At 36.9% G+C, this 23,742-nt stretch overlaps 3 protein-coding genes across 4 annotated transcripts in view; 1 reads left to right on the top strand and 2 right to left on the bottom strand.

Annotated features, from left to right (window-relative positions):
• Positions 1 to 3,773, bottom strand: part of otud7b (OTU deubiquitinase 7B) — a 36,029-nt gene extending 32,256 nt beyond the window's left edge. Inside the window, exon 1 of the mRNA XM_007570538.2 lies at positions 3,093 to 3,773. The gene's annotated coding sequence lies outside the window, so the exon portion shown is untranslated. The remainder of the gene's footprint in view (positions 1 to 3,092) is intronic.
• A 2,196-nt stretch (positions 3,774 to 5,969) lies between these two features.
• rbm8a (RNA binding motif protein 8A) lies at positions 5,970 to 9,228 on the bottom strand. Of its 2 annotated transcripts, none has more exons than XM_007570537.2 (6): positions 9,120 to 9,228; positions 7,979 to 8,038; positions 7,800 to 7,877; positions 7,410 to 7,546; positions 6,565 to 6,701; positions 5,970 to 6,309 (listed from the first exon to the last, which is right to left on the bottom strand). In XM_007570537.2, exons 1-6 carry the CDS (start codon positions 9,178 to 9,180, stop codon positions 6,261 to 6,263), a joined length of 522 nt encoding a protein of 173 aa, XP_007570599.1. In that variant the 5' UTR covers positions 9,181 to 9,228; the 3' UTR covers positions 5,970 to 6,260. The 2 variants fall into 2 exon arrangements, with proteins under 2 accessions (XP_007570599.1, XP_007570598.1); XM_007570536.2 differs by having other exon boundaries at positions 9,114 to 9,224.
• Positions 9,229 to 13,217: 3,989 nt separating this feature from the next.
• Positions 13,218 to 15,667, top strand: LOC103150791 (type-4 ice-structuring protein LS-12-like). The gene is made up of 4 exons (XM_007570535.2): positions 13,218 to 13,298; positions 13,413 to 13,487; positions 13,648 to 13,798; positions 15,293 to 15,667. The coding sequence occupies exons 2-4, from the start codon at positions 13,436 to 13,438 to the stop codon at positions 15,546 to 15,548; spliced, it is 459 nt and encodes a 152-aa protein (XP_007570597.1). The 5' UTR covers positions 13,218 to 13,298; positions 13,413 to 13,435; the 3' UTR covers positions 15,549 to 15,667.
• Positions 15,668 to 23,742: the final 8,075 nt, after the last annotated feature.

Below are 23,742 nucleotides of genomic sequence, written 5' to 3'. Positions count from 1 at the left end.
TCCTTTTTCCACATAATGTAACCGGTAGTGTTTATGATTAAAAAAAAAAAAATTATGTGATCGGTATCAGTGATCGGCCCTCATGGGTGATCGGTATCGCTATCGGGAGGAAAAAACCTGATCGGCACATCTCTACTATTTATCTGACTCTACTATCAGGGGGCTGTGAGCAGCACATATATAATCATGATTGACAGAGCTAAGACCCGCCTCCTGGCTCTGATTGGTTGTTTGTAGCACTGAGGAAGCAGAGGAGTTTGATTTTTTTCACAGATTATCTGTCTCATGACACTGTGACGACATAGTGACAAACAGAAATTCTTGCGATAAACAATAATATTGTTCTTCTGAGACCATTTCCAGTAATATAATGTTGATGGCATAACAATGAAAGAACATCCTCTCAAAGTTCCATAATTTTTTTATTTTAATGAACATTTAACACTGGAACTGGAAGACATTTGAAATATCCAAAATAAGTAAACAACAGAAAAAACAATAAAGATTAATTGTGAACTCTCAGTAAACTAAATTGTACTTAAAAAAGGGTTAGTTAGAACAAAGCAGACTTTTGTCATCTCGTTTTTGGTAGAGCGAAAAGACAAAATGATAAATTGTGCAAATGAAAAGTATTGAGCTTGTTTTAATTTATCATGTGATTAATTTATTGTGACAGGCCTAGTTAGATACTGCAGCTTTAAGGTGTTTTACACACACTGCATCTAACCATGTATTTATGATGCATCACACATCATTTTACTTATCTAATCAGTACAGAAGCAGCTTCTAGTGTTAGCTGACACTCGTTGCAGGCGGATCACTACAGAAGGTCAAGTAAACCCATCATAAATGTGATGCATTCGTCCCACTAACCTGGAGAAGCACTTATCTACTTACTTATTAATCTGACCACACTTTCAGGATCCTAAGGGAATAGCTGTGTGGCCAAATAGGCCTGGCTCAGTCAGTGACACTGGATCCATGACACACTCATACACACACAGGCAGCGAACAGCTGTTTGGGGAAGCCAGGGAGAGATGAATGTTAAATTTTCATACCCTGTGTGCAGCTGAGGACACACGAGTGCAAACACAAGAGAAAGCAACAACTGCTAAGGGTGTTTAATGCAAAATGCATAATACCAGTTAAAGAAATGGATAGAAAAGTTTAATTTCATGTTTACTGTTTGCATTTTTCAGCTCAGGTTGTTACAGGCTTCAAACCACAGTAATTTTGAATAATGGGGCAGATTTCTGTACAGAAGCACAAATTTTCATCAGGACTGCAAATTTAAATGATTCATAAAAATATACAACTGCAACAGCTCAATAAGCAAATTAGCTTCTGTATTGCTTTTGGTTCTTTGGCAATGCATGTTAGTTGTTTTTTGTTCTTATCACTGTTGCCTCATTTCTGAACGGGCGTATTCGATTTCTTTTAAAAGCTAATGTTTATTTTGGCATCTGAAAGGAATGGATGCCACACCCCTCTCAGAAAACCTGCTCAAGGAGTTCCCTGTCCTGCTGAAAGTTTCAGGATGACATTTCCTTAGGCAGTGGGAATATTCCTGATGAACCCGGACTTTACATGGAGGCGTGGACATGTCTCCTGTCCTGCAGCTGTTTCAGTTTGTCAGTTTCGGGGTGGAACCTGCAACTGACCTTGTTTTTCAGACTCGAAAAAGTGCACCAAAGCACAAACTGGTAGTTTATAGAACAAAAATTATAGTTTTAATGTATAGTGTAGATAAAAATTGATTTTTCCCTAATTACAAGGAAAAACTGTACCAATTCCTCCAAAATACAGAATTGGCATATGCAATTTTTAGCCTGAGAAAAATGTTGGGTTTCTAAATAGAAATGCTGAAACTGGTATAGAAAGATGATATTCCTAAAATTTTAAGCCAAATCGTTTTTGGTATGCAACATTCCCCCTTAGTCCCATAAAGGTTTACTTAAAACTATCTTAAAGTATTTTAAACACATATAACACAAACTCATTCTGTACAGATCAATAATAAAATATGATGCAGAGTTTTGATTTTGTGAATTCATGTCAATTTTATTTAGAGTAAAGGAGACCGTCTTCCTCCTCTGTGGCCTACAGCCTGGACATGGAGTTCTACAGAGTCATGCACATTCATCTGAAAATGCTGCCAGTATTGCAATTATCCACTGAATAGATTGGAGAAATGGCAGGATGTGGCGGATCATCATTTTGCAAACAGTCTGCAGCTCCTGGAGCCAAATGGAGTCCAACTCCAGTAAAAACTGTCCTACTTTTGTTGACCATCAACCCAACATCTGCCAAAAACACAGGCCTCCACAACTACAAGAGGTGAATAATTCATCCCTAAGAGAAACTCAATCCTCTCTCTCATATCGAGGAGGTTCTGGAAATGACTGCAAATAAACCAAGTGGTGGTTTGAACACAGTAGGTGAACAGACCCAAAGCAATCCGAGTTTTATTGACTTTGCAGAAGCGGCTCGTTCTAATTGTAGGTTCGGACTCGCACGTGAGCAGGTGTAAACACTGACTTCTGGTAATTTCCCGCTAAGCTGCAGCTTTAAATAAGCGTTACATCACGCCTGCACCTTAAACACACACCGGTGTCTGATGTTCTGGATCGTGACTGGCAGCTTTGACCAACACAGATGATGATGTCTTAATTTTTAAGGGATTAAATAAAAGTAAGTGTGGCGTAAAAATTAGGGGGTTATATCGCTGATGCTTTAAAAATAACACCCAGAAAGCTTTACAGTTGCAAACAGATGCAGTTTGCTATAAAATCTAAACTGAGTCAGCTATTGTAGCCATGACTACTCCTTGAAATATCTACGAACAATACACATGCTTACATAAACGCGTTTGGGGCTGATGCTCCGTTTACATACAACCCCCGAACTTTACATTCACCCACCACAATGCAATATTCATAAATATCTTGGTATACAGATGAGCATGAATGCCAGTCACAAAGAACGGGAGTGTTTTTTTTTTCCTCCAAGCTGTTACATTTAGCTAACAAGGCGCTTCTTCACGCTAATCAGGAGCTAACGCTGCTAGCTGGAGTATCCTCTTACTGCTTACCTTCAGCGGCCACGCAGATGTACTTCTCATCGTCCCGTTAAGTTTTCCAGGAACTCCCAGCTTGTATGTATCACATGTCTCCCTCAAAAATTTGAATTTTAACTTTTAAGCATATTCACGGCTTACACAGAGCACAGGACCCCGACCCGGACCACCACCGACAAAGTAATTCTCCACCACTTACAACAACAACGTCAAGCAACGGTTTGGGCCCGCCCACGTGAGCGGAGGAGCCAATCACGACGTCCTGCTGCTTTAATGGTGCAGACGCTAACCAATGAGCACGCCCAGAAGCTGACTGATTTTCCCCAGTAGAGTAAACACCAAATGAGAACAGAGGCTGCTGGAAGAGAAGGGGACCAGAGGGGTTAGTCCCAGTACCCTATAGGCGGCGTGGAGTTGACAAAAAGCAATGAATGAGATCATCCCGAATGATGTAAACGTTTCGTCACAGAGGTCGACTGATGTCTTTTTCCATGGCTGATGCCGATATTTATAGGGCACCTATTTGTTTTTCTTAAGCTATGCTGGTACACTTTTCCAGGAGTCAAATTCCCAGAATTTTCAATGATTTTACTCAACTTTTAAATATAGAACAAAAGTTATGGAAAAAAAATCTGCAGTGGTCGAGATTTCAGTGTGTTAGACTTAAATAAATGGGTTATGTGGGGGCGTATTTATGAATGGATGGATGAAAACCAAACAAAAAGATGAACTGGGGGGCACAAAGAATGTCATTTTGATAAGGATGAAGACTGGATTTTAGGAAAGCCAGATGGGTGTAAAGTAATGATGGGTAGGTGAGGCGTCATGTTTCGACACATAGCAAAACTGTGTCGTACAAGTATAAATATACATGTATATACAATATACATTGCATACAATAAGTATACAATATACATATTGTATACAAGTATACAATATCATATGTATCAATATACATATGATACAATATACTTATTGCATATGATTTATAGACTTAAATCATATACAATAAGATTTAAGTCTGTATTTTATTGAGTATTATATATTGTATTATGTCATATTTTCAGTTAAATTTAAAATATATTTGATATACAGTCAATAAATAATGTGAACATGTACCATAAAGTGAAAATTTAAGTGAATGTGTTTGGAATGAGGATGCATGGACTGTTTTTTTCCCCCCCCACAAATTTGTATTAAAAAAAAAGGTTTTACAACATTTTGAAATGTAGTCTGTTACGCTTTTTTGACAAAACTTCTCCTGCTGTAGAAAAAAATGAATTAAACACTACATTTACAGCGAACCCTTGTTTTTCTTAGGGGTTGCGTTCCGAAAATAACCCCTGATAGGCGAAATCCGTGAAGTAGTTACCTTTAGTTTTTACAATTTTTATACACCATAATTAAATACTCTACATTGAAACCAAAGAACAAAGCCTGTTTTCAGATCAGCGGATGTGCGTGTGCATCAGTCGGGCCTTAATGTGATCCATAGTCATGTCATTAAAGCGTCTCCTCCAACCTGCTTTGCGAGATTCACAGAGTATCTGGATCTCGTCAAGCGAGCCTCCGGTCGGGTTCTGCGGCCTTCCAGCAGGCATTGAAAGTTTCAGTTTCCATCTCCTGAATGGCCCATCTGTATTAAATACCGTAATGTTATTGGCACTCAGGTAGAGAAGAAGCGCGGAGACTGTTTTTACCAATCGGTCAATCAGGACGCAGAACACTGACAAAAAAACTCCACAAAAATCTGCGAAGCAGCGAGACCGTGAAAGGTGAACCGCGTTATAGCGAAGGTTCACTGTATATGAAATAATTTATAAAATGCAACTGAGTAATTTGTAGAATGGCTGCATATCTGAGTTTATCTAGGTATATATGGGTCTTCATTCTCATGCCTCTCATAATGCCTCAACATTGAAAAGGTGGATTTATTTAAACAAGACAGTCAAACATATGCGACACTTAACCTGCAGAACATAATATGAAAGTAAACTAAGAGTCAATTTCAGTTGAATTTGGATTCAGATAGATCAAGTAGAAACTGACAAGAACCGGATGAAACAACAAAAATTAAAACAAATTTATTTTCCAATATAAGATCAAAATGGTCCCACAGTGCAGAAACCTTCCTTTGAGGTTGCTCCATAGTTGACGCTGTTCCGTAAAAGATCAATAATTCGTTTGGCAAATGCATTTGACAGATTGACAGATTCGCTTCCCAATAAACACAGTTTGGCGCGTTAATGTCATTTCGAAACAGTTTCTGTATCGGTCACGTGACTTGCTGAAACCAATATGCTCACCGACACGGGTTTTGGTCTGTGGGCTTGACACATGCGCCGACCCATCACTAGTGTTAACAGTGATAGGGATTGATTGGATGATAGACCAGTAGATTGACAGATAATAGTATGGATAGATAGGTGAATGAAAGGATTAGTGAAAAGCACTGAAACTATATGAATGAATGAACGCATAGGTGGACAGAAAGATGGACTGATAGCCATCTAACTGAACGGATAGATCGTAATCAAACCTATGGACGAATTGACGGAGAAAAACTCCAATTAACTGAGTAACATTACAGCTGGTATCAGCTGATGTTGGTCAGTCTTTAATATTAATTTCCTGAAATAGATCCAATAAATGAAATATTAGAGACATATTTCCATCTTGTTGACTTTTGTGTATTTTGGTATCAAAAGGGTAGGGGAACAAATTTTACACACACACACATATATATATTTGCAATATTAACATCAGCCCAAAATTTTCATATTGGGCTGAGAATAAATAATTTAACTTGTAACCTTGTTCTAAATGCTGATATTGCTCAGATGATCCTAACTGCTTCCTATTAGTGATGTGGCATAAAACACAAAGTACACATTTATGTTTTAAAACTTTATTTGTCCCCAGGTTATAAAAGCTCAAAACAATCACAATGAAATTCAAACACAAACATTTGAGGAAATCGTGAAAACTATAAACATGTATGACCAAAGTTTCACTAAGAGACTTGAATGTGTTGCAGATAATGCAGATAAATCGGCTTCTCCTGGCAGAGTTCCTCATCTCCAGATGCTGGGACTAACTGTTGCTGAAACAATATCAGGGAAAAAGTTTTTTTTTTTTTTTTTTAAATCAACTGTGATACGGCTTCACTCTTCCACAAAACACTCAACGTCGTCTCCGGTCTGGACTTCTGCTGCGTCTCCGTCCGCCTCCCCTATAACACAAGTCACATTACATCAGCCTGAGGGTGTAACAAAATAAACTAGCATGTTGGTTAACTCAAATTAACTTACATTAATTTATTATTTTTAAATTAAAATCTAAAAATTAGAATAACCATATTAAACACAAGGTTGCTTGTTTGAATATGTTTAAAAGCATTGTGAGTCACATGAAGTTGACTGAAATATTTCAAGCTATGCATTTTTTAAAGCAGTAGATAAAATCAAAATAAGGCCAAAAGCCTCACCTCCTCTTGTTCTTCGGGGGTCCTCTGACAAACGCCCAGTCTACACTGATAGTCTGGCCCATCAGGTCCTGACCATTGAGGCCCTCCATGGCTGCTTGCGCTTCTTTGTACGTCTCATACTCCACTAGTGCGTAACCCTGAGATAAAGATTGAAAATATCACATGCATCATCAGAAAATTACAAAAAAAGACATACATTTATTTATTTTTGGATCTAACACTGCCACTGTTTATACAAAGTATTTTAGCAGATTAAATATGGCACAAAAGACGCACAACTACAAAGCAGACAGTCCGTTTCTACTGTATAACTAAGACAGTGCTGCCACCTTGTGGATTTGAAATGAATATACATTTGGACAACACAAAAACAAAAAATATGCAAAAAATATTTCAAACTACTTTCATTAAATGAAAATGATCTTTAAAGATCATATAAAGTTTGTCAACACATATTAGCAAATATTCTGACAACTGGCTTTAGGCAAACAAAGTCAGTTTAATTAAAATATGAGAAATATTTGCAGAGTAAAGGGATCCAAAAGTATCTTAACCAGAAAATGTTTTACTATTAACCTAAATAGAGGAAGGTTTGTAGAGCAAAATTAATCAACTAAAACTATTAGTGTTTATAATTAGAAAGACTATTTTTTAGGTACCATCACAAAATTTATAATATGAATAACATGTTTTTTCCCCTTCAAATTATGAAGAGAAAATCCCAGTTTTTTTGGTGTTTTTTTGTTGTCGTTAAAGGACAAGAACGAGTTGGTCATAAACTTTGCAAATGTAAAAGTTTTAATACCGCATGCAAGTCATAATCTGACAGACAGTATTGTCCTTACCTTCAGGTAACCTGTTCTTCGATCAAGGTTAAGATGCAGGTTTTTGATTTCTCCAAACTCTGAAAACTTATCATGGATGTCCTCCTCTGTGGCCTCCTCATGCACACCAGTCACAAACAGGATCCAGCCCTCCACCGCTGCAGCAAACAAACAAAAATATACCAAATCCTTTCACTTCCTACAAATCCCCTGGAAAATTGAACACAGCCAACTACCTGTAGTTATATTACTAAGTAAATAGTAAATTAACTGTTAAAATAAAACTGAAGACATTTGCTTGTTAGCGCATGCCTGGGGTCAAATATGGAGTCAGTAAAGAAGGGATAAATGATTAACAATAAATAATTAATACTAAAATAATTCTAAGAGAAAGTTTAGTTTAGGACTTACATCTCTGAGGACCTGGTTCATCCCCATCTTGCTCCACAGTATCATAGTCCTCTTTAGCTCTGGACCTGGATCCCTCCTCTGTAATCCACAACATGTTTTTTTTTAAATAACTGAATATATTTTCTACCAGTTCAGGAAGGTTTTATCATGAGGTAATGAAAATGACCAGAGGAAGTTACCCAAGCCGAAGCCTCGTCCTTTTCTCTTCTTGGCCTTCTCTTTCAGCTTGTGGATGCTCTCTGAGGACAGGAAGAGAAGGTCAGTGAGGAAAATTTAAAAGGTGATTTTAATTGGCCGATACAGATAAATTATGCTCAGTATTTTATGTATATTTAATTTGGCAAATATGTCTGTTTCCATTTCCGCCCAGTTGTTCTGATTTCTTTGGGCATTAGAGGAAATTACTAGTTGCCTGAATTACAGCTTATTTATTTTCCTGCAAAATAGCCAAAGCTAGGGTGCTGGAGGAAAAGCTACAATTTAACAATAAAGTTTAACAAACCACAGTTTCAAAGGTCAAATCAATACTTGAAGTAACCAATAAAATGCGGACACTTCAAAATCAGTTTCACTTGTGAAAGTTAACTAAAAGGCGTGACAACTATTCTGTTTAGTGTAGAATAATCTAGTCTATGTTTGAGTCTAAATAGTTTAGTTTTTTTTTAACTACAGCAGATTAAAGGTGCTCTAAGACGAAAAGTTTTTACCGGCTTCGTATATATCATCACATATGAAAAGTCTGTAAGTTCTATTAAAAATATATATTTACATTTTTTGATGTGATCAAAATTCTTCATTTTATCCATGTTTTAACAATTTCTTTTAATGAGCTGATACTGTACGGCTATTTTATGTTTTTCTAGGTCATCTTCTGATCAGCCGTTTGTGATATGTCTCCTGTATAAAGCGCTTTTACTTACATTACTGATAAAATAACAAAACTGAACATTGATTTTACGGTTTCTATAAGGGTTTTTGTTGTTAGCCAGCGGGTAATCTGAGCTGCACGACTTCACGACACTGTTGATCAGATACATTACAGATAAAACAACAACAAATTGATACGTTATCCTCCAAAAATGTATTTAGTCTTTAAATAGCCAAACTATAGCTGCCTGGCTAGGTAACTAACACGCAGAGACTGAACGAAATAACAGTTAGCATTGTTAGCTTAGCTCGTTAGCTGGGGCCTGCCAACCCGCAGAGTGGCCGTTTTATCTGTTTTCACAATTCACGAGAAAAATAAACCTAAAACGGGCCTATCACTTGTACATTAAGAAAACGAACCCTACGGCAACAAAATAATGTAGTCACCATCACCATCCTCATCCATAGGAAAGTCTTCGCCTCCCGCCTCATGAAGATCTAACACGTCCGCCATGATGCCGCTCTCTGTGTACACTAGCGTGTGTTCTTCTTTGTATTGGTTCAGCTTTACTGCCACCTAGTGGACTGGGTGTCTTTCTGTAAACAACTCGCTGATGTTTTTCTGGGCTTGGCGCTGTTTTACTGCCATCCACTGGACTGCATGTGTGTGGGACATCAGCCATGAAATTTTCCACATTTTATTAATAACTCCCCTTTTTTGAATGACAAATTTCAACAGCTTGTAGTAGACTCATGAACCTTTTATTGATTGGGCAACAACAATCCATACAATAATAGTTACTATTCTGAAGATTATAATATTATTCTAGTCTAACAAAAACATTTTCAGTTCAATCAACATGTCTTTTGTTCAGCAGCTGAATATTGTTTGTATTTTTTTTAATATGTACTACTGATTTTATATTTACTAATTATATAGTTCCCTTTTTTAAACTGTACTGACATTTTTATGTTTTATGTGAATTTAGTTCTGCATTGTCTTTAAAGTGCTGAAGACAATAAAGTGAATCTTGTATTTGCTAAGATATCATTGCTGGTATTGTTCTGTTTTGTCATTATTTTTAATACACACCTGTATGCTCCTAAATATTTGTTGTAATTAAAAAAGTGTGTACTTTTTAAAACACAACTGTAAATAATAGAATATAAATAATAATCTGTAAAATTAACATAAATATTACATTTTAGACAAAAAGATAAATTAGCATAATTTAATTAAAAACTATATAGATTTTAAAATGTACATAATTCTTCAATATTAAAACTCATGAAATAACTACATGATATAAAACAGAATCAAAAGATTCAAAAACCATATAAGTTGACCCTAAAATGTAGGAAACTAATACATTTAAAATTTTCTTTTAAGACCCTTTTGATAATGTGAAAAATGCATTTTCTCCTTTTTTGTCACATTAACATTTGAAATCATTAAACAAATTATATATAAAAAATATAACCTGAGTAAACATAAAAGCAGTTAACAAATGATTATTTTGTTTATTCAGTTTTATAAAGTATTTGTCTCATTAACAGGGGTGTAAAACTAACAGCATTTCAGACAGAGAATGTCATCCACATTAAAACAGAGTGGTGGCAGTGTGATGATGTGGGCCTGATTTGCTACTTAACAACCCAAAATGTTTTCTTTAATTATCAGAATCATGAATTTTACATTGTAGGAGAAAATCTTGAGAATCGGCCATCTGTCAGCTCACAACCTCATTATCAATGTTCACCTGTGCAACGTGAAGCACATCACCATTAAATGGTTTTTATTTAGTCAAATAAAAAAAAAAACTCTGCAAAGAAGAGTCAGACAAAATTCCTCCACAGTGATGTAAAAGACTTCTTGTCAGGTTTTCCAAAATCGATGGCAATTTCTTCCAGTATGGATGAGACTACCAGCAACAATTACATGACAGAGTGGATGCAAAGTTTTTTCCTCTTAATACATGGGATTCTTATTCTTCTAAGAATAAGAATTTGGAAAAAAATAAAGATTAGAAAAGACTCAAAACAAGCATCATTCTGTTGTTGGTGCCTCATGGAGGCGAATACAGTTTCAGAAATGAACTCAGCCAGAGATTTTCTTTGTGATCATTTTATTACTCTCATTGTTCCTGAAGGAGCACAGCACAATATCAAGACTTTAAAAAAGTAGACAGAAATGCAGGTTGCCATAGTGATGCTATGAATGTCCAACCTTGCATACTGCTGTGAGAATGTGAAAAAGGAGACGAGATGAGTATTTTTGTGCACTAAAAAATCCTTCAAAAAGACTTAAAGAATTATTTAGAAATATAAGGGCTGAACCTTGGAAAATGAAGACAAACTAGCAGATCAAATGTTCTTGTAAAGTGAACAGTTGATGTGTGGTGAGTTTATCAGGAGCTGCTGCAGATCGTTAGGTAACTGCTGATAAAATGGAGCAAATGGGATGTGAGACTTTATCTTGACCTGTTTTTCATCAGATGACCCTTGTTTCAGCAGAACAGCCCACAACATCATAAAAATGAGCTCAGCTGTCAGTGCAGGACACAATTTCAGATCAAAAGGCACAAAAATTAATTCTGCCTCCAACTGCTGAGGAGAAGATACAAGATATTATTAGCTTCTTTTTTTATGTAGGTTGTTGAATGCCTCAAATCCTAATCGAAATGGAAGCTGAAGGTTCTTAAGTGTTTTATTACCTGAGCAGGCCTGCTTACTGCGAGTTTGTCCGACTGCAGCTGAGATTTTCTCCTTGAAGTGAAAAAAAGGAATTCGTTTGACAGACTTACTGAACAGATCAACAGGTTTTCCAGGCTTCCTAACCATACACTCAATCAGATTTAAAAAGGTGTGGCAAATGCAAACCAATGGTGTCATCCAGGGCAGTTAATGTAAAGTACAACAAGCTGTTAAAATGAGAATCTCCTACAACAACAGTCTTCAGTCAGAACTGTCTTCAGATTTGTTGCAAGACTGACTGCTACTGGAGATCCTTCCTGCCAACACCATCAGCATCCATTATCTATGAAGATAATTCAGTTTAAAATCAGTTTGGAAAGCGTTGGTTTACAAAAAAGTTAATTAATCCAATCAGACATCTGTTCCAACTGATCCCAGTTATCATCCAGTTCAGTTTATTAATGATTAATTGATTTAAAAAGTCTTACATCAAAGAAAACCCAGCAGATTGCCTGGAGTCATTAACTTGCAATAATTACTCCTCCTAAGCATGCAGTGACAGTGGAGAGGAAAAACTCACCTTCAACTGGATGAATCTGTTCAAAAAGAACTGAACTGAACTGAATAAAATTGTGTTGAATAACATCAGAAACTCATGCAATGTCAGTATTACTGTAAAACATTGCAGTGACAACATATGTTGCAACAAATCCATATTTTTCATGGATCTTCTTTTTCTCATCTTACTGCTGCTGACCAAACCTCAGAACAACACGACAGTCAACCCAACCAATCAGAGATCTAATAAGGAGATTTAAATACGTTGTGAAAGTTTTTCTTAATTTTTTGGATTTGTCTCCACTGCTTCAGAAGTCAGAACCCAAACTATTCCTGCATGAGGAAGTTTGGATGTTCATAACCAACCAAAACAAACAACAACTATAACAAAAAGTGAGAAATTCAAACATTTCCATGGACTGACAGGTTCCTGAGCAAGAAGTATGTCTTCACTTCAAAATCTACACCTTTAAGATTTTGCTAAAATTTGCCATGACATGAAATATGTTTAGAGGAGTCAAGGTCACTGTACCAACTGCCAAGCAAAGCATGGAGGTGGCAGCATAATGCAGTGGAGCTAAATCACTAGAACTGCTGCCTTGCAGAAAGTAGATACTTGGACTTCACCCCACGCAAACAGCCAAGCTGGCAAACATTAAGCTTCAGGAATGGCTTCATCCTGGTGGATATTTTTTCGAAAGCAGGAAACTAATCAATTTAAAAGAACTCTGGAGGGGTCAAAAAGTCAGCCAGAAGCTTGATGACAGCTACAAAGTGGTGCAACCTGCAAACAATCTTTACATTTGAGAGTTTATATGCATAAACTCTGAGAAAATCCCTGATAAATTCAAACATGTTCTCCCAATTCTTGCTTTTAAGTTTCTTGAAGTTGTCTAAGAACAACTGAAATGGGAAAAAAAAAACCTCCAACAAATTAATGAAAGAATTTGTAATTAGCAGATTTGTTTTTTTCTGCGTTTTTTGAAAAATGAGCTGCTTTGCTGTTGAAACCTTGATATTGATCCAGAAACTTCAGCTAAATCAGTTGAAATGTCTTGGAACTAAAGTAAAAATGCATCCTAAAAGTGAAGCAATCCCCTCAAACATCCTGTGTGTACCTGACTTCCTCAAGCTGGAGCTTGGAGCTTGTGTTTCCAGCTCGTATCACAGAGGGAGGACTTTGCACCCCTCTTGTCACAGACGGTGTCAAACATCAAGGTTCAGACAGCACAGTGTTAGATCTGACCTTTTAAAGCCACATCTTCTCACCGGAGGTGATTAAAGTCTGAGTAATGGTGATTAACTCATCCTGCACTGCTATAAAAGCCTCTGACATTCTGACAGAGGGCACCATCAAGTCCAAGAACCCCAGGAGTGAAGGTGAGTCTCCTTTTCAAGGCGTTTGGTTGTACAATCTGATCAGAGAGCTTAACATGCGCAGCTTCAGAAAATACCCTGAGCTGCTCAGAGAGCTGATCTTTTCTCTGTGTTTAGGTTTGTGCTACTCCTCTGCAGCCATGAAGTTCTCCCTGGTCGCCACTATTCTTGTTGTGCTGGCTGTTGCTCACGGTGAGGCATATTTAAAGAAATATTATCACTATATTTACATCTAAGCCACATGCTGCTACATTAAAATCCCTAAAAAATAAAAGTTTAGGACAAAATAAAAGTGTGAAAACTAATTCCAGCTGAAAGGTAAACTGTCTCCTGAAAACTGCTTCAATCTCAGGCTCTGAGGCCAGGTCACTGGTGAGGCGTGAGGTCCAGGCTGAGGTGGACAGGATCACCCAGCTCCTCAGGGACATGTCCACCAGCGTCACCATGGCAACCCAGGACATGGTGGAGAAGATGAAGGCTTTAGAGATGACCAACACTGCCCAGTAAGACAACTTCAGCTTTAGTTTGGACAGAACAGGAATGTTTCTGTTGTTAAGTCATCTGATGACAGCGCCAAGCAAAAATATTCAAACCTTTGGAAGTGTTTCACCTGACAATATAAAACATGCATTTTCCTGGGATCTCGTGAGACTAGCATAAAGTAGTGCATGATTGTGAAGTGGAAGAGAAAAATCAACATGATTTACATGCTTTGTCTTCAGAGTTAATCATTTATAGAGCTGCCTTTCACTGCAGTTTCTTTGAGGTATGTCTCTGCAGTATTAAACACAGTAAAAACCCTAAACTGATTGCCCTTTGGTAACACAACCAGATTTCTAATAATTACCTGCAGTCCTCGAATGTTTCATAAAAGATTTCTGCAGAGAGAGAAATCACACATCAGGTGGAATGCAAAGTGCAAATTTTCTTCATTTCTATTAATTACAGCACAAATGCTAATGCACAAGCATTTGTTCCTCCTTTCTTAAAATAGGGGACCTATTTAATGATCTACTACTAAATCACAAATTTGTATCACATGGAAAAGTCACGTTTAATTGACTTTTTAGCAGACATTAGGGTGACCACCTGTGAGCTCCAAGAAAATCGAAACAGCAGGATTAACAAGATTCACCAATCCTACAGTCTCTACCACCTTTCCACATCTAGTAACTTTATTTTTAAATATTTGTCCTCTTTTAAATAACGGCTCAAACTCAATCGGATCTGAAGGGGAGAATTTGTGAACATAAATTTAGATCCATGTCATGAATACCTTGATTGAAACCATTGATCTATCCTTTACTTAGCTGAATCAATATTATAATCAACTTCCCACAGCATGATGCTGCCACCATAGTGTCTCAGAATAGACATGATGTGTTGAGGACACACCTTTGCCCTCATGTTTTCTGCTGGCTGAACATTTTGTTTTCATAAATATCAGATTTCAGGAGTGCAGGGTTTAATGGCTGCAGGTTTTCCCACCTGAGTTGGGGATCTCTGCACCTCCTCCAGAGGTTCAGGCTACTTGGCAGTTCCTGAGATTAATGGACTTCATAGAAAATTTGGATAATGCAGATTACATGAAACAGAGAAGATGTTTTTTATTAACTAAGATGACTTCTAAGGCCAGTTTGTTGCACTGGATTTCATTTGTTGTTGTAAAGGGGGATGAAAACACATGCACACCGCACTTTTCAGATTTTTATTATTTAAAAAAAATGTTTCAGTTAGCTTTACAATTGTGCACTACATTTATTGTTTTTTTTTTCCACACAAAATCTAAAGAAAATATAATATTATTTTAGGTCGTAACAAGACAAAAAAAATCGTTGAATAATTTCAGAATCCAAGAAGAGGCAGTTCCCACTTTACAAATTTGACTTTATTTTAATGTGTGAGTCTTGAGTATTTGTAAGACGCTGCGATATGAATCATATTTATACATTTTTCTCCATGTTTTCATGTTTGACATCTGGTTCTGTTCACTACAGGACGTACATGGAGGACAGCCAAGCGAAGATCCAGCCTCTGGTGGAACAGGTCCAGTCCGAGGCAGCCAAGCTGCAGGAGCAGGTCAAGCCCCTCATTTCCAATATCGAGGAGCGCGTCCGGCCTCTGACGGACGATTTCAACGCTCAGTTCCTGACCGACAACCTCCAGAACCAGGTGAAGCCCCTGACCAACATGATGGAGAAGTTCCTCCAGCAGGTGATGGAGCAGTCCAAGGCCCTGCTGTCACCCCAGTGAATGCTCCGGCTGGACAAACACCCAGAATGGACTGGAGTGCAGAATCCGCTCTGAACACTAAAGACTTTACTGTTTCACTGAGAAGCTTAAACTGCATCATTAAAGTTCTCTGAAAGTCATCAGTTTTTCCTGCTTTTTACTCATGTTCATGTCTAAGAAACTAAAAATATTAGATAATAAAGATGAAATAAAGTGAATCTGCATCTGATCAGATCAGTGCAATAAGATGCATCTCTAAGCTGCAGGTTTCCGGATTTTCCTTCATTCATGGTTCAAAGTGCAGAAGGATTATCGAACTCATCTGAGTCCTGCAGTAATTCATGCAGCTTCAGCCAATCAGAAAGCTTAAAAACACAAATCTGTTTCCTCAAAACATGGTAAACAACTGTGTGAAGACTTTAACACATTTAAACATAAAATAATAATTTTTAGTGTTTGAACATCTAACACAGATTATTATATAGCAAAAGAGTTCAGTTTTCTGCAGAAAATCCTCAATGTGACTGATTACAAGTCTGGTTTTATAAAGTGTATAAATACACGGCAGGATTTTTCATGGAAGGATTGTATTAGTGTGCTTATGCCTCGAAGCAGGGAGGGAGACAATGACTTGTTGTCTGTCTAAAAGCAAAACAACAAAATCACTAGTCTTCCACTCCACTCCGGACCAACTGGACCCCTCATGCACAACTTCAGATTTTATTTCTGCCCATTTTAGTGGAAATTTCAGGAATTTAAATGTCATTCCTGGAGCAAACATAGGTGTTAAGACAGGGCGGATGTTGAGGGAACCTTGGTGGGGGCTGAAGGCCGCAGGCTGCAGCGCCGCAGCAGAACTGGCAGTCCTGATCAGCCTTCTCCTTGTCCTCGCAGAGATTAAACCAGCCGGCTTCAGAAACATTCTGCTCAGACATGACAGCCTTTCACTCAACAGCTTTCATTCTTCAAAGCAGCAGTTTCAAGAGTCACAGCATTCACCTCTGACCCCAGAATTCTGCTCGACCTTCAGTTTCTCTGATTCAGACACTCGATTCAGAGAGATCCGGTGTCCTCAGAGAGGACAGGAAGGACGGCATGGGTCAGCGTCGGGGTTATCTGCTGCTCTCATCCCAAGTTTGGTGGTGACCATGAGAGCTGGAACAGAGAGAGAAAACAGCGTCTGACGAGCGGTTCTGGCACGCAGAGCGCCGAGCTCAGATGTCCATCTTTTACACAGCAGGAGAAAACGGAGAGGGAATCAACCCGGCATCTAAGATCTTTACCTGAACAAATATTTATGCAAATTTTACAGGTCAAATTTTCCATTTTCCTAGCAAATTTTATATCCACTGAGGAAAATCTGCAAATTTTTAAGAATTAGCCCATATTTCAGGAATTACATGTCAAATATTCTGTTTTTCTCCTGTTCAGGATGATCAGAGATAGTCGTTCATTTGCAAAACACAAATTAATAGAATCATCGTACAGATTAGTTAAGAGCCGTACAAGGCTAAAAAATGATCCATTCAACCAGAAGGATTTTGCATCCGGTCCTTTAAGGTTCCCAGTTAACTCTCTAAAAGTGGCTGCATTAATTTAACATATTTGATAAAAATGTCCGGTTTAATGACGACGATTATTGGATATTTATTGCAGCAGACGTCTGAATCCAGCCTCTGAGCGCAGACGCACAGGCGATTGTTTCTCATTGGCATTTTGCCATTTTGTAAATGTTTTCATTGGAGACATGTTACACTGATGGGAACATGCAACACTGATGAATACATGCTGTATAGCAGGATTGATATATGTAGCTTATGCAGAAGCTCAGCCTGTAATCTCAAGTGTTTTAACCAATTAAATCCTGTCATAAATTTGAATCTTTGGAATCGATCCAGTCATTTACTTTGCTGTCTAATCTTGGTTTTTGTGACCTTTATGTCTTTTTGCTTCTGTTTTCTAGAAAATAAATGTTTAGCAGAGATGCACCAATCAGTCAGCCAGTGATCGGAACTGGCCGATTATCCCACTATCGGCTCTGATTGGTGAACTGATGAAGGGATGCTACAAATGTCGTATTGTTTCCCTATTTATTAAATCCATCAAAACTAAGAACAACCAACTTTTTGAGTCTAATAAAAATTAGCTAAAGTCTTCAGGATGCATGGTTTAATGGAGAAATTGGTCCAATTTAGTAAGTTTTTCATTTTTTGTTAGATTATCTTTTTTAAGGAACATGAAACACTTTTTTCTCATTCAAAAAGAAATAAAAATAAATCATGGAATCGCCCAAAATCTGAATCGGTTGTAGAGACTTTAGAGAAAAACCAGATATTGGCAACAACCAGGAAAAGTCTGATTGGTGCATCTCCACTTACTGTAGAAAGCATGATTTAAAACTGCCATCTCACTGGACTCTACTCCTGAACTGCCCAGATTTAGTTTTTTTACACGCACTTCTGCATAAATTCAAAGTATGCAACATTTTCCAGCATGCATGATGGGAGATTAGTGCTATTATGTCAGTTTTAATCATAATTTCTGTTCTAGGTGCAGCTAGAATTGAGATGAAGAGGTAAACCAGATTTGTCAGATAATTCTGTAGCCTTTTTTGTTAAAACATAATATTCATGTGAGAAAAAGTGTGCGACATTGACAGATGATGAAACAAACATGAGTTGAAGTGAATAACATGTCCATTAGAATTAAAAAACCTATAGAGGAAAATATGAAGCAGCACAGAGCGATGCAGGAAGCAAAGGTTTCACTGATGGGGAAATTGTTTCCACTTACCGCTTCTGAATTGAACACCTGGGGTCATCCACGCAGGGGGTCGATGGCCGCTGCACAAAAAGAACAATTTTCTTTGCAAAAAAAAAAAAAAAAAATAGAAGAAAAAGAAGAAGAAAGAAAACTGAATCTTAAAAGAAAATGTTTTCAAAAATGTACGCTTGGTCTCAGGGAAGATGACAAAATGACTCAGAGTTGAGGGTCTGAGATCTGCAGACCTGACAGCCACTGATGGCCTCTGCGGAGGAAAAGCACGTTCTGTCTCGGCTGGTCGGCGGAGAACAACTGATAGATGTGTTTTTGCTGGCACGGGTTATGTTTTTACTCAGGACTGACTGACAGACAGCCCCCATGCACACAGGTGCTATTCAAGGAAACTGTGTAAACGTGACGTCACAGAGAAAAATCTGGCCCATAAACCTTTTCCAGCACCAAAATCCCGCCCACTACATGTTGTTCATATCTTTCCCCATTTTTCCACTTCTCTGTCTCTCTCCTTGCTTTTCTTAAGCTTTTTGTCTTCCTGCCTTTCTAGACTTATATCGCCATAAAATACATTTCAACAAGCTACCATTCAGCAAACCTGCGGATAATTTCAATATTTCCGTTTTTAACTCTCTTGTTTTGCTGTCTCCTCATCTCACAGACTCATAAGAACACAATATAGCGTTAGCTGTCAATGCCAAATCAATAAGTGTTTGTTTTTCCTCTTCCACGTATAATTTGATTGTCTCTCTGTTGTTTTTGCGGCTGTTTCTTTTTCTTTTTTTTTTTTTTTTGAGGCGAAACCACCAAAAACGAAGCTTACCCCAATTTTCATAGCCCTCCAATTTGGAGCGCGGCTGCTTCCCTCTAATGCTGAAACACCACTTTGTGAAATTACAGTACAATTTTGAAAAGTAGAAACAGGCAGCAGGCAATTCAGGTGCTCAGCCTCCGCAACAATGGACCGCTGGCCTTGGTGATGGTTGCTAGGCGATGGAGGAAATACAATGGCCTCCTCTGAAACCAAAGGCCCTTAAGTGGACTGACAGGAGAGAAAGCACACACACATACATACATCCATACACAAACTCACAAAACAGAGCAATGCAGGGGAAAAGGAGCAAGTGAAGCTGTGCACCCCGCCTGCAGAAACATACCTGCTGCCTGTTCTGGAGATGAAGAGCAGGCTCCAAGGAAAACAGCAGCTTCTCTTCCATCTGCATGCATATCTTCATTAAATCTGTTTAAATCAAAAGTTAAGGAGATTATTTAGCTTTCCCTTAGTCAACCTGACGGTGACTAAAGATGGAGGAACATTCTCACTGATCTCTGTCTCTCTGCAGCGTCATCTCTGTCCTTCATACATTCAAAAAACTGTACAAGCCAATCAAAAAACAACAAATATGTTATTGAAGAATTGGTCAATATTTACTGATCTGTAGAGTAGCACAAATACATCAAATCATACTTGATGTAACAATATCAATGTGGGCAATTTTGCAATTGCAAAATGCAATATTTGGCATTCTGTTATAGTTTAAATGAAATGCATTACCACTCTGCATGCAACCTGACCCAGATTCAGGTGGCTGAAATGCTGAAGCTGGTGGTTTGGAGGGGTGGAGTCATGAAGACAGGAAAAATGGCAGAAAAGTTAGTAAAATGTGGGTTAATTTCAATATTAATACAATATTGCAAATCCAAATTTGCAAATATCTCACGGTGCAATAACTTCACTTGGCTGGATCCAATAATATGCAGATATTTTTGAAAATATCTGGATATATTTCAGCTGTTTGACTGGGTTGACATCATTTAGTCTGAGGTCTGAACCATTCTGGCCTTGATTCTTTTGGACAAGAAATGTGTCATTGTTTTTGTGAGCAATCTTTTTTTTCCCCATAAAAACTAAACAAAGACTAAGTAAAAATCTGGCCTGAAAGACTGGAACTATCACTGAAAAAATCAAAATCAAATAATAAAAACCAGGCAAGAAGAAAGTTAAGTGTAATTTTAGTCTTGTGAAAAGGAGAGAGGAGTTTAAAAAATAACCAAACAAACACAATCATCCTGAGAGTTACAAAGTTAATGAAGTGATATAAAAAAGTTAATATTTCATAAATACTTTCATTGTTCTGAACTGTAAAAACTTTGACATAATTATTATTGTTTCAATGACAAAATTTCAAATAGTTTCATGATTTTTTTGTTATTTTTATTGATTTTTATTTTGTTATGTTATTATTTATTATTTACCTATTATTTATTATTTATTATTTACCTATTATTTATTATTTATTATTTACCTTTATAACATCCAACAGTAAATTGGATGTTATATTTTATTGAAACAAAGTAATCATTTTATTGTTTTATATACCTGCCTAATTAAAATAAAATGATTCGATTTCCTGGCTTTTATTCAATGAATAAATTTTTATTTTCATTGCCTGGAAAAAAAATTTCATTCATTAAATCTTCAAAAATGCTTGCTGTAAAAAAAGTAAATATCATAATTTACTTCTGAGTAAAAGTCACTGAATGTTTGGGGTCCTTTTTACCATTAAACTAAAATTAAAGCAAGAAACATGGCAAATAATAGACAAATATTATGTGTTGTACATAACCTTTTCCATTTTTGAAGAGTTTAGTCTGTAGGTGTAAAACATAACACTATCTGGATCAATCACTTTGGCCAATCACAAAACACCAAAAAAAATTACAAAAAAAGAAGCCAATATTTTCCTAGAATCCCGGGTCAAACTTTAGCTACACTGAATCAGTCAGGGAAGTTTTCATGACCACTTTTCTAACTGCCTGTAGCAGCTAGCTGTACTGCAGCTGTTCTTTTAATTTCTCATTCCTAACTTCTGTAACCATGTGAAGAAAAACAACTTTTTATTCCTTTATGTTAGCAGATATTTAATGCTTTTACTTCTAAGAAAAATAAATGTATTTCTGATGAAAATACTGGGAAGGCTCTTTTTCTTCTCTGCGGCTAACAGATGTGTTGCAGGAAAGAGGAACAAACTGAGCTTAACAGAGTTGCTGTTGTTTCAGGTGGATGAATGGGACAGTATGAGGTCATATACAGCACCACAACACAGTTTTAACTGATTGAAGTGACATTTGCAGGTGACTTTTCATGCTGCTTAATGTGCTGCAGCTGAGGAGTTAATTAGCTTTACGCCTGCATAATAGTGGCACTGCTCTTTTCCCCGGCGACTATTTCTTTAGGACTCACTCAGAATTTAGGACAAAGAGTGTAATCATGTTAACGGAATCAGATAGACAATACTAATAGTCATGGAAAAGGTTGTTAAAAGTTTATTTTAGGAAGCTCACAAGCTGTTTAATTGGATCTGTTTTGAGAAAATAGATGTATTTAGAGATGAAAAAGTTTAGGTAAACATCGAGTTATTCTTTCTTCAATGGGATGTTGAATCTGGTGGAAAATGACAGATAAAGCAGATAGTTTCTAATATAGCAAGAAAAATACAGGTATGTCTCAATAAATCTCAATATGCAATCCCATGAGGCCAGCTGGTCAGACTAAAAGTAACTTTTTAAATATGAAATATTAAGCAGGTATTCAGCAGAGTTTTTATTAGGATCACATTTCTGTCTTTAAAATGTTTTTTAGTCTGAAGTGATATTCTAATTGTAAAGGTGTTTTTATTAGCTGTAAGCAGAAAATCATCATAATTAACCGAAACAACAGTGTAAAGCATCAGTCTGTTTTTAATAATCTATATACTGTGTTTCACTTGGAGCTACTGATGATATATAATAATATTCTTATCACCTGGTGTCCATGGAATCACCTTTTTAACAAGAAAAACATATTTAAAAGAAACTTTTGAGCAAAATATATGAAGTTATTTCTAGCCAGTAATTCTTGAATATATATTTTGTTTGAATAAATAAGTAAATTTTTTTGTCCAGGTCTCGGGTTGTTTGAATTGGTTTTCGGTTTTGTTCATTTCTGGTTAGTTTCTTTCTTTGATTCGATCAGTCGTGTTTCTGTTTTACTTTGGTTCAGTCCTTTCTTAGTGTTTACAGTTTATTGTGTTTATTTCTTGTGTTGTTCGTAGATAATCTAGTTTCATATCTTTAGTTACACCTTAGTGTTAGACTCTCCCTCTGTCCCTCGCCCCCTGTGCCACTTTCTCTCTCTCTCTCCCCTCACACCTGCAGCCCGTCTCTGCTCAGCCATCAGCCTCTCCAGTAAAGACTCGACTCATTCTGCTTCCTCTCTGCTCCTGCTGTCATTTTCTCTGGATTATTGTTTCTGTTCAATCAATCAAATGTTATTTGTATAGCACATTTCAGCAGCAAGGCATTGCAAAGTGCTTTACATAATTAAAATAAAAACAGCATGTGACATTGATTAAACAGTGAGAAAGAGAGAGACATTTTGAAAAAGATAAAAAACACAAACTAAACCTGTGGTTTAGTTTGTGTTTTCAGTTTCATCACTATGATCCATGCTCCCAGCTCCTGTCTGTATTTTGGGTCCACCAACAAACACTTCAAGACATTTTTCACTTATAACAAGACATTTTTCCTGATTTAAGTGAAAAAAAATAAGCCAGTGGAACTACTACTTTTTTAAAATTTATATTCAAGAATTATTGCCTGTAAGTAAGCTTATTTATCTTGCAGAAAAGTTGCTAAGTTAGTTTTATCTTATTTCAAGTGTACTAAAGTATTTGAACTAGAAACTAGAAAAAAATACTCGCACTGTACTGATACCAGACTTAACTTTGCTGAAGCAACTTTTGATTTAATTTCTAAAGTGCATCAGTCAGGAGAAGAGTAGAGCAAATGCTGAGCTGAAAGTTGTTAGTGACAATTTGAAAGAAATAAGGAGAAATAATGATATTACAAAAACTAAATGTTTCATGTTATGTTCTGAAGAAACCAAACTAAAACTCCCTCCTCCCCATTGAAGCACAGCGGTGGCAGCATCATGCCCTTACTTCAGATGGATCTGGGGTTTCTGTCACAGTGAGAAAAAATTAGAGCAGTTTCAAATATCAGTCAGATTAGAACCAAAACTCCTGGAAAGTTCATTATAAAGAGAGTTAAAGAAAACATCCTAATAAATAAATAAATGACGATATAAGAGAAAAACTAAAGACTCCAGAGCAAAATTTGATGGAAAATCTGTGGATGACCTGAGGAAGGCGGTATTCTCACAGTGTTTTTTAAGTTAGAGTAGATCAGTCTGGCCAAGTCAACATGGAGAAAGACTGAATGCTGACAATGAAACAAAAGGTGCATAAAACATCTTGTATTTTTCTGAGAGCAAACACACCCCTGCTACAAGGCTGCAGCTTTTTATTTTTACATTTTGCCTCTGAACACATTAGTTTGTGTTTCATTTGAGCTCTACCAAACAAAAAAGGAAGCAATTTATGGTGTTCTCATTTTCTTA

The sequence above is a fragment of the Poecilia formosa genome, unplaced genomic scaffold (assembly GCF_000485575.1).
Source record: "Poecilia formosa unplaced genomic scaffold, Poecilia_formosa-5.1.2 Scaffold263, whole genome shotgun sequence".
NCBI classification, from domain to species: Eukaryota; Metazoa; Chordata; class Actinopteri; order Cyprinodontiformes; family Poeciliidae; genus Poecilia; species Poecilia formosa.
The sequence above is the reverse complement of the archived record's forward strand: the minus strand, read 5'-3'. Positions and strand labels throughout refer to the sequence as shown.

What these genes read in the sequence shown, in the direction of transcription:
- rbm8a (XM_007570536.2), bottom strand. Translation starts at nt 9,180, where the DNA reads ATGGCGGACGTGTTAGATCTTCATGAGGCGGGAGGCGAAGACTTTCCT. An exon ending in TGAACCAGGTCCTCAGAGAT is followed by an intron (nt 7,547 to 7,799) that starts GTAAGTCCTAAA and finishes TGTTTGCTGCAG; the next exon opens with CGGTGGAGGGCTGGATCCTG. An exon ending in GAAGAACAGGTTACCTGAAG is followed by an intron (nt 6,702 to 7,409) that starts GTAAGGACAATA and finishes TCTTTATCTCAG; the next exon opens with GGTTACGCACTAGTGGAGTA.
- LOC103150791 (XM_007570535.2), top strand. Translation starts at nt 13,436, where the DNA reads ATGAAGTTCTCCCTGGTCGCCACTATTCTTGTTGTGCTGGCTGTTGCT. An exon ending in TGTGCTGGCTGTTGCTCACG is followed by an intron (nt 13,488 to 13,647) that starts GTGAGGCATATT and finishes CTTCAATCTCAG; the next exon opens with GCTCTGAGGCCAGGTCACTG. An exon ending in GAGATGACCAACACTGCCCA is followed by an intron (nt 13,799 to 15,292) that starts GTAAGACAACTT and finishes TGTTCACTACAG; the next exon opens with GACGTACATGGAGGACAGCC.